The sequence below is a fragment of the Musa acuminata genome, chromosome BXJ1-7, assembly GCF_036884655.1.
Source record: "Musa acuminata AAA Group cultivar baxijiao chromosome BXJ1-7, Cavendish_Baxijiao_AAA, whole genome shotgun sequence".
In the NCBI taxonomy this organism is placed as follows: Eukaryota; Viridiplantae; Streptophyta; class Magnoliopsida; order Zingiberales; family Musaceae; genus Musa; species Musa acuminata.
The window spans coordinates 39,443,051-39,453,423 of record NC_088333.1 but is presented as its reverse complement, the minus strand read 5'-3'; the positions used below and the strand labels follow the sequence as shown (position 1 = coordinate 39,453,423).

At 37.5% G+C, this 10,373-nt stretch overlaps 2 protein-coding genes across 2 annotated transcripts; both read right to left on the bottom strand.

Moving 5' to 3' along the window:
* Positions 1–1,154: 1,154 nt before the first annotated feature.
* LOC135679318 (calmodulin-3-like) lies at positions 1,155–4,693 on the bottom strand. Its single transcript, XM_065192925.1, has 2 exons — positions 4,529–4,693; positions 1,155–1,775 (listed from the first exon to the last, which is right to left on the bottom strand). Exons 1-2 carry the CDS (start codon positions 4,602–4,604, stop codon positions 1,402–1,404), a joined length of 450 nt encoding a protein of 149 aa, XP_065048997.1. The 5' UTR covers positions 4,605–4,693; the 3' UTR covers positions 1,155–1,401.
* A 1,090-nt stretch (positions 4,694–5,783) lies between these two features.
* Positions 5,784–10,045, bottom strand: LOC103992466 (uncharacterized). The gene is made up of 3 exons (XM_009412167.3): positions 9,557–10,045; positions 6,466–6,590; positions 5,784–6,331 (listed from the first exon to the last, which is right to left on the bottom strand). Exons 1-3 carry the CDS (start codon positions 9,972–9,974, stop codon positions 6,125–6,127), a joined length of 750 nt encoding a protein of 249 aa, XP_009410442.1. The 5' UTR covers positions 9,975–10,045; the 3' UTR covers positions 5,784–6,124.
* Positions 10,046–10,373: the final 328 nt, after the last annotated feature.

The window sequence follows — 10,373 nt, the reverse complement described above, 5'->3', positions numbered from 1 at the left end:
TTTTTACAGCACCCAAATAATTATGTTTAGATGTTGCAAGGAGCACCTTTCTGGCTCAATTATAGACCAAATAAGATTTATTAAACGTACAAAGAACAGAAAAAGACTAAAAGCGAGGCACATTAGGAAAGGGAAAGAGTTGACTTTCCAAGACTCTGGAAAGAGAACGAAAATAATGCGAACGAGGGGAGAGCAGAAATTAGAATGGATGCAGAAAATTATTTTTACGAATCTAACAAACATTTCATACTGATGTATGACTTCATCAATCAGCCATGAGCTGATGTTAGTGCGAATGAGAAGCCCAAAAACAGAGCAGTCAGTAGACTTGAATAGCTATCATGCACGAATACAGACTAAAAAACCCAAAAACATTGAAACAGTTGATTTTGAACGATCTTCCTATTTTTTTCTGAGGGAAAGATGGAATCGTTACTCCATCAGATTCTTTAGGAGAAATAAAAAAAACCAAGCAAAGAGAAGAGAAGCAAATAAAAGGAACAAGAAAAATATACTGGTGGTGAAAACACAAAAGGAAAACAAGGATAAGCATGCCGTGAGTCTTCAGAGACATTCCAGTAAGTAAATGAATGACTGCATAATTCTTATGCAAGGAGTAAGATTACCTGCATACCTGCTGTGTATGGACCATATGCACTGATCACATTGACCTGAAGGAAGAGTTGGTATACTACTGTAAGGCACAGTGAGTTGAAGGCCATGGAAAGCCCAACAACAGGCTCTACAACAGCTGCTTACTAAAGATTTCCATTCCAAGGGTTTTGTCACAGAGTCAATGAAGCCCTGAAGAATTTGCCTCTTCTTCAGAAAAATTCTTAATCCCACAAGCTCAGGAACAATGAAAAATGCACAGATGAGCATTGTTGTTGTGGGGGTGGAGATGAAAAGTTACAGGGACACCATTTAAAGATCTTCCTACATATTTTAATCAAACAGATAAGAAACAATATAATATAATTTCAATCAAAGAAGAATGCAATTGTCAACTGTGCTACAGGAACACAACACTGTCAAGTGGATAAAGAAACTGACATAAAAAGTGAAAAGGATAAATTACACACCACAGATTAAGTTCCGATCAAATCTGGAGTATAAATGTTCAGGAATGCAAGTTTTGCAATAGAACAGAAGAATAATAAAAAGAACAATCGATATAAAAGTTCAAGCTCAAACAAGATAACCGAAAGCATCAAATAACAGTAGTGATGGTGCAAAGATAAAACAGTCAACAAAGCAAGAAGAAAATAATTGTCGACGGATCTCACAACTACAGATAACCAAATAGCTATGTCTGACGAGGCGGGACGTGCAGAAAATTACATAACACTACTTATCTGCCATAGAAAGGTCCAGATTTTTTTACATGAAAGTCATTTATCCTCACTTGGCCATCATGACTTTGACAAACTCGTCATAGTTGATCTGACCATCACCATCAACATCAGCTTCACGAATCATCTCATCAACCTCCTCATCAGTCAGCTTCTCTCCGAGATTGGTCATGACATGACGAAGCTCAGCTGCTGAGATGAACCCATTCTGATCCTTGTCAAACACTCGGAAAGCCTCCCTAAGTTCCTCCTCTGAGTCGGTGTCCTTCATCTTGCGTGCCATCAGATTTAAGAACTCTGGAAAATCAATAGTTCCATTGCCATCTGCATCAACCTCATTGATCATGTCCTGTAGCTCTGCCTCTGTAGGATTCTGTCCCAGTGATCGCATCACAGTTCCGAGCTCCTTGGTCGTGATGCAACCTGTCAAAGTTTCACGAAAAACAAACCATATCATCATTAATGAGATGTTCCTTGGCATTATTTTTGAAATACCATATTTGCAGAGTCGAATTCAAGGAAATTAGAAGTACATATTCTAGCCTCAAGGACCACAATGAATTCTTTGATCATATCCAACAAGTGAAAAACAAATGCTAAACACAATTTTAGCCTTGAAACATTAATCAATGGAGTTGAAAATCATAAGTCAGGAAGTCAGAAGACTGATAGAAGTTTAGACGAACTTAAAACTTCTCAAAAAGAAAAGAAACTATTCATCAAATAGCTTCCAAAACCAACTTATGTTATAAGGGTTTACGACCGAATAGATGTTAAAAATATAACTTTAGCATGACAAGAATTAAGCGATGGGTTTGATAATAATAGGCTAGCAATCACAGAATGGAAAGAAATTTTGGAACTCATGAAATTCACAAAAAGGATGGAAACTATTCACCAAACAGTTTCCTGACCTAAAATAAACTATTAAGTATTCTCCACATTAATGAATCACTGCCTGATTTGTGATTGTTCTATTAAAATGACCACTTTAGACAACAGAAAAGCAGCAAACTTTCACTAATAACTAATATAGAATCACAGACACAGAGGTTTCCAATTTCCAAGTAAACAAATGTCAATACGAACACAACTAGATTCAGTAGACATGATAATACAAGAAAAATATCATATCATGGAACAATTTTGAGATAGATAACGAATGAATAATGAAGATGTTTTTTCAGATATTGGTCAAAAAGCAGTACGACCTCAATTTTATTTCATGGAAATAAAGTCATACCCAAAATCTAAACAAAATCCAGAAATAGTTCCAGCTTGCCAACCAAATTAACCAATCTTGATCTTCTAAAAAAAATAACAAGGTTGACATTTAAATTGTCTGCAATTATGCAATCTCTCTCAGACCTTCAAATTTGGCTCTAACATTTGATGGTGTTTGAACCAAAACCACTGTCATAATTAGGAACCAACTGAACTGTACAAAATAGAAGAAATTCAATATAGTTCTAATTAGTTCAAGTCAACCTATGCACATCACTTGCATCCATTCCTCTTCCAATTGATTATTCTTTATGGACTAATTTTCCCTACAAAACCTATAGAAAACCAAGAGTGTTTTCAAGAAACATATTGGTTTCCTTAGGTTCTCAGGCTACTTCCACTGCCCTTGACCTCTCAAATATGGATGGTAAGAAAGGGCTAATTTTCTACAATCATGGTTCGAGTGAAAGAGAGACACCATATGTCAACTTTCTATCTTGGATATATGCTATTCATAAAATCAACTGAATTCAAGTGCGATTTGTAGTAAGATCTATCATACAGTTTCTAAAGAGAGAAAAGAAAATTTAGCTTCTGATTCTTTAATGTGTAACTAGAAACCATCAAATGCCCATCAGTCAAAATTTAAACTGAAACTTCAGGACACTTCAGAAATAAATGCCCAAAAATGAAGACAATTAATCGAACACATATAAACCAAGGCACATGTACTACCAACAAAAACAGATCACAATGATAAAAAGGCAAAACGGACCATCGATGCTAAGGATAATTGCACAAAGGATAAGTGGCGAATGCAGGATTTGAACTTAGGTCTTTGCAATAATCTATCAAAGTTTTTGCCAGCAAACCTAGTTGGCACCCTCCCAAAACATATTAAAAAAAAATATATCGGATTGAGGTTTTGAACCCTCAATTTGTGGTAAATGGGTCAGGTACACCACCATCAGACCAATGTTCAAGGTGTAAAAATATATCGAATGAAATCTCGAACCCTCAACTTTTGGTAAATGAGTTTGGTACACCACTACCCAACCAATCTTTTATGTGTAAAAATATATCAGATACAATTTCAAACCCTCAACCTTTGGCATGTGAATCTGGTATGCCACTATCAGACCAATGTTTTAGGTATAAAAAATACATCAGATGAGATTTTAACCTTCCAACCTTTGGTAAGTGGGTTTGATACACCACCACCAAATCAATATTTAAGATGAAGAACCTCAATTTTTTAAAAGAATATGCCGGATGAGTTTTTGAACCCTCAGCCTTTGATAAGTGGATCTGGTCCATCACTGGACCGATGTTTTTGGTGTATGAATCCTTTTTCTTAACACAGGGTAAGTGACGAAGACAGGTTGATGATCTTCCAATAAAAGAGAACCATGTCTTTGTCAACACAAGAAAGGGATATTTCGTCTCCATGCCAAAACATAATTTAGGATGGCAGTCAACAAGGATCATCCTCTCAGCTCCCTACGTCACAATAAAGGTTGCTTCTCTGCAGCCTATCAACAAGCCATGGGTCTTACCAATTTGTCAGCTTTAAGTTCACTAAATGATGCAGCGTAACAAGATGATCACAGTGATCTAATTTAAGATCAGAACAATCTCACGACGACCGAACTGTACACGATAATATTAAGATCGAGAACAAAACACTAAGATCTATGGAAAATCAAACGAATCCATAGCAAAAGCGGCAAAGGACGGCATCAGCGGGACCAAGACAAACAGATCAGTGAGCGGAGCAACAAAACCCTAATTTCCCGAGACACATCCGACGATCTAGGCGCTCCACGGACCACATGGATCGGAAAGAGGCACATCATAACCAAACCACCGATCGCCAGATCGAGAAAGACAAGAGGTCAACGGCAAAGAAACGAGGATCATCGAGAGACAAAGAGGCAGTAGGTGGATCTGACCGTCTCCATCCTTGTCGAAGAGGCTGAAGGCCTCCTTGAACTCCGCGATCTGGTCGTCCGTCAACTGCTCCGCCATCGTTGATCCTTTTTGTCCCCTCTAGAGCAGATCGCAAAAGCGAGAGAGCGAGAGAGCGAAGCAAAGCGAAGGATTTGCGTGCAGATCGGAAATGGAAGAAGGACGCGTATTTATATATGTATGAAAGACACCCACATTAGTAAAGGCGGCGTGATGATAGTTTTATTATTCATCAAAATTACATATGTATCCCTCTACTTTTACTAATTTCCATATATATATATATATCACATATTGTTTAATTAAATTTCGTATCAAAATTTGAATATTAGTTAAACCTCTATATTCTAAAAATATTTTAGTTAATTTGAAGAATACACTTTATTTATTTATGTTAAAAAAATACAGAGGAAGAAAAGAGATGCGAACAATATGTATCTATTAATTTGATGATTCAGGAAAAAACTCGATCAGAATGAAATATTGTTTAGGTAATTCTTTGACTAAACAGTGCCAATGCTGAGATGTTTTTTTGGGACTTCAAGAAAAAGACGTCAGCTAATGGAAAAAGAAGTATTGGCTATGTGCGGAGAAGTGTGGATTTCGTGGAAGAAAGGAGGAGGCACATAATAAAAATAATAATAAATTCCTTTTGCATTCATATGGAGGGGAGAGGGGTGGGGGTGGATCACCCGTGAAAGTTTCATGGGTGATGTGACATCTATGTGATTCACCCCTGCCATGGATCAGAGTTCACACACAGCATACAGATTTTCCAGGAAGCATTTTATATGCTAATAGACAAAATACAAGTTGCAGCCTATGTGAATGACAAGCAAAAAGATCAAAAAAAGAAGAAGAAGAAAAGTCAGCTGTAATTCCCAATAATTTACTGAGATCCTGCAGAACATGATGAAAACAAGACAGATAATTTGCATGAATGAAAATAAGAAGTCAGAACACCTGTTGTTTGCCATCTTCATTGATCATGATTGACAAAAGGTAGGTCAAGAAATTGTATTCCCTTCCGATACATAGCATGCATAACAATTGGTGATAAAGAAAGGGATACATTCATGTTTACTACTGCAATTCTTCAGACCAAAATATCAAACCTGCACCAAAATTACCTCTTATCTTAGCTAACAAGCAACAATGGTCAAATAGGCACACTGTCAAGCTTCTAAATGCACTCAATTCCAAACACATGCAGTGAGATTGTGAAAATAAGCTCACATGTCAGTGGCAACTAATAACATCGATCTATTTGTCATAGTTATATCAACAGAAGCATCTCAAGCATCGTTCAAAAAATGCAGAGACATATGAGAAATACCTATATATGGATCAAGTCTAAAAGAAGACCTTACAGTATTTTTTCTCTCTACATGAAGGACATTCATCAATACAAAGACCTACAAAATTCAGCCTCCGGTGACGATTCAGTTGCGTAAAACAAGGATGGCATCTTAAGCAAACACGATGACTAAGGGATCACAACCTCACAAGGTTTGCCCTTTTGTCCGTTTGGCTCAGTAAACAAAATGTAAGGTCACCATATCTCATACGCCAAAGCAATGTCAAAGGTCTTTCCACACATTATAATCAGTAGTTGATGCATTGGTTTTTATTAAACTGTCTTGACAGCCCAATAGAAAAGTGGACCGCACACGATCGACATTAATTATAGCATGTGCAGTCCCACTTGGACTCGTGGCTAACGCAACTTCATCGTATCGAATGGTGACTTCTGCGTAGCCCTTGTCTTTCACATTAGGGTTCTCCAACTGTACGAAAGATCAGGATAAGACAGGTTGTTTGAGAAAAAAATTGGACTTCAACATGCATATGCAAAATTTTTCAAGTTCATTCATTTTGATATACAACTTGGAATACAAATATATAGAAAAATAAAGATTACCCTGAACTTTGTGTCTGCACCCCAAATGATGAACGTCTCATTGCAGGTGTGATGCCGGTGATTGCCTCTTAAACCACCTGGTTGGATCTGACCCACATGGACTGAAGCACACTTTGACGCTCTTCCTGTAATTCAGTACAAATACCCAGATATAACATCCTATTAACTTGTTGATTATAATTTCATTACAAGTAAGAAAACATGTGAGGAAACCATCAAAAATAATAAAGTAGATGAATAGATCTTACATAGAGAGTAAAGCTTCACGATTCCCAAAAAGCACGTGTTAAAATCATAGCTGCTGTATTAGCTACAAGAACAAAATTTTGAACTCCTGACAAGAATAGATGCTTCATAGGTAAAAAGATAAAGACAGGTATTCTAAATAACGGTATAGTTACGGCTACTACAATAATCATGAGTCGTCAGGAAAAGAACTTTTTTAACTGTTAATTATGACTAAAAATTGTTTTATCCTATGATTATAATTCAACTTGATTAAAAAAGTGAAGTACCGCTGTCTTTTTTGTATATTGAAGATCCGACAGATTTCTACTAACCTATCCCTCCCACAAGGTTCATTAAAGAACTGGGACTGTCCCCTTTTTTGACATATCTGACCATTCAACGGATCCAGGCTAGTTTCAAAGCCGGTTAACCGTTTTTCTGGTCAAACTAGCTGGTTTGAGCAAAAGTGCCACCAAAATAACTGAGAAGCAGTGGTATGAAAATTCCTAAGGAAGTTTATGCCAGAGGACATACCCAAAACATCTGAAGTTCTCATGCTACGGTTGCAGAAGACAATTGTTCTAAATATTGAGATGTGTGATGATCATGTGAATATAAAATGAAACCAACAGTAAGATGCATTTCCCAAAATGGAAGGATCACCCTTCTACCAACCACACTAGGATTGGAATTTGACACCATATTTCGAGATACATATTTCAGCAGCCTAATGCTTTTCTTTTTTTTAGCAAAGAGATCTTAATTTGGGTTTGTTGAGCTGTAGAAAAAGATACATGAATAGTTTTTTACATGATTGCAGAAGTTTATATACAATGGCTGGATAGACATTATGAGCACAAACCCCTGGTTAATCATTAGTAATGGTACCAGGAACAATGATACCATAACAACTTTAGCAAACTTGCCAGAAATTTGTTGTCAGAGAAACACCAAAGATGTAGAGAACAATGTTATGTAAAGAATCAAGACATATAGAACTAAAGATTTTTGGAACAACATACAACCATCTCAAACTTTCTGAGCACCAAAAGATAAGTCAACATAGAAGTGGCAACAGCAGAAGCGAGATTTAACCAGGCCTCTATTGTAATTCACATAAAAGCGACTTCTTGGATAAATCAAAGGTTTGACAAAATTAGGCAATACCGAAAATAGATTCAGTTGGATTATGCAAACTGTGTGACAATTAGATCAGTGAGCTAATAATTCATGCACCTTACCTGCTTTATTGGTGTGTCAGATAGAATTAGTGAAAGTGGTTTCTGGAAGCTCTAAGAAGTAGAATTCATCAAAGAATAGACAAAATAATACAAAGGAATGGCTCTGCAACTAAACCGTCACAAGTGTTGAGTCTGGTCCTTCAGCCCTAGCCACATAACAGACTTATTGATATATTAATCTCCAGCAATAGCATGATTGATCAGGGGTTCTAGGCCATCTTACTCATACAGAAGATATTTAAATCGTTTTTGTACTTTTATTAAGCACAACAGATACCTGGGTGCTATTTGGCAGAGCAACCATTGCCGATTTCTTCTCCTACTCTCAAATATTTTGGTGGCCACTTGGCCCAAGACTCCATAAAGGAAATCTTTGGATGCAACAGACACTCAACCCTCAAAGTTTTTGCATGTGAAATATAGTTCAACTGCAATTACAGGCCTAACTAACAAACACTCTCCTTTGCTGCTGTTATCTTGTAGCTCTTCTTTCTCATGGCTCGGTACGTAGTGGAAAGAGCCAGAACGAGAGAAAATTATGTCAAAGACATCCTAACCTCATAATCATACGAGGAGGCTACACCAATAGGTTGGTCTAAGAACTAATACGTTCGAGATTGTATCTGATACTGAAAAAAATAAGAAGTATACAATTGATTGCTATTATTTCTGCAGCATACTAATTACCAGAAAAGACCAAGAGAGAAAGGATATAAATGCTTCTTACTGCAAGTGAGAAAAGAATTAACAATGCATAATCATTAACGTAAGCAATCGGTGAACTAGCGGTGACAATCACAAACTAACGCTGATAAACTTTCTATCTTCCTATCACATTAAAATATTTTTGGTCTTCAATGTGTACCTACCTTATAAACTTGAATGATACTTCATAACTCACGGTAAAGAAAAATAGTTATCAATAATATAATCCAAAAGATGTATCATGATCATTGTGCTAAAAATAATTGCAGAAAATCACCAAAATTTTCTTTGTCAAATTATATGAAAATAGATCATCAAAGAACAAATCTGGTTTCGTAGAACCACCAACATAGTTCCATAAGAATAGTTCAGACTGAACAACAGGTTGACAGTTTTCCTAGAAATAGTTCAGAATATAATGTCAAAGAAACTAAGGAACATCAAAGAAGGTGGTGTCAGTAGAACATCCATCTTGCAAGTATCTTTGTCAAAAGCTCCTCCTACCTCTCAAAGAATATAGTATGTTCCAAAGACATGTTCATAAGCATTACGATTCCACATCCTCCAAAGCGAAGTTTGGAATTCATTTCTTAAAAGAACCAAACGGTCCTGCAAAAACATTTCAAGATCAAGAATTTAACGTGCCCAACATGACTGACCATGTTCACTACCACAGAGCGGACAAACATCTCGATCGGTATATTTAGAGGACCAACAAAGTTCTTGGCATCCCGGGAAATTAAAACAAAAGCCCTTTAGATGTTCTACCAAAGAAGAGAGAAAACCCTAACAGTGACATATATGTCGTGTTAGAGTAGAAAATAGCATGTGTATTAAGCACGAACGACACTAATCATTAGAATAAACAAGCAAAATCAAATCAAAAACACAAAATGGAGGAATCCGCCAAGACTAACCACGCAGTCGAGCCTCTCGCGCAGCGGTAACGGGGTCCATCAGCCACCCCCGCCAATCCCTAGCGATCTTCGAGGGGAACTCCACGGCGCTAAATCTCACGAGGTTGGCATCCGAATCGGCCCCATCGACCGGCCCTGTCCCGGATCGAGAAGAAGACGAGGACAAGCCGGAGGAGAGGGAGGAGCGGAGGCCGGCCGAGGTCGGGTGCTCGAGCCGGAGGAAGACCCAGGTGAGGAGGACGAAGACGGAGAGCAGCAGGGGGAAGGCGGAGGGCCGCTTCAAGAAGACGGCGACGGAGGAGACGGCGGCGGCGGCGGGCGAAGGGGAGGGAGAGGAAAGCGACAGCGGGGGAGGAGGTGGAGTCTCGGAGACTGGCTGGGGTTGGAGTCCGACGCTGATCCTTCGAGCGTTGGCCATGCTGGTTTCGAACCAAGGAGGTTAGATTCTTGGCGAGCGTGTGGTAATTAATAGTTCCCCTCCCGAATCCATCGGGTTCATCTGCCTTTAGATATCCGTTGGCTATGCATAATGTTGGTTTTCACAATAATAATAATAATAATAATAATAATAATAATAATAATATACAAATATTCAATAAAATAGAATTTAAAGATACGCATATTAACAATAGCGTCTCTCTCTCTAAAAAAAAAAATCATAATATTTATTTTTATGAAGATGCCAATAAATCCGTTGGCTATGCGTAATGTTGGTTTTTACAATAATAACAATAATAATAATATACAAATATTCAATAAAATAGAATTTAAAGGTATGCATTATTAACAATAGCGTCTCTCTCTCTCTCTCTCAAAA

Excerpts from the sequence above, each read along its gene's own strand:
- LOC135679318 (XM_065192925.1), bottom strand. The coding sequence starts at position 4,604 with ATGGCGGAGCAGTTGACGGACGACCAGATCGCGGAGTTCAAGGAGGCC. Across the intron at positions 1,776-4,528 it reads CTTCGACAAGGATGGAGACG|GTTGCATCACGACCAAGGAG; the intron begins GTCAGATCCACC and ends AAACTTTGACAG.
- LOC103992466 (XM_009412167.3), bottom strand. The coding sequence starts at position 9,974 with ATGGCCAACGCTCGAAGGATCAGCGTCGGACTCCAACCCCAGCCAGTC. Across the intron at positions 6,591-9,556 it reads GCGAGAGGCTCGACTGCGTG|GAAGAGCGTCAAAGTGTGCT; the intron begins GTTAGTCTTGGC and ends ACTGAATTACAG. Across the intron at positions 6,332-6,465 it reads GTGCAGACACAAAGTTCAGG|TTGGAGAACCCTAATGTGAA; the intron begins GTAATCTTTATT and ends TCTTTCGTACAG.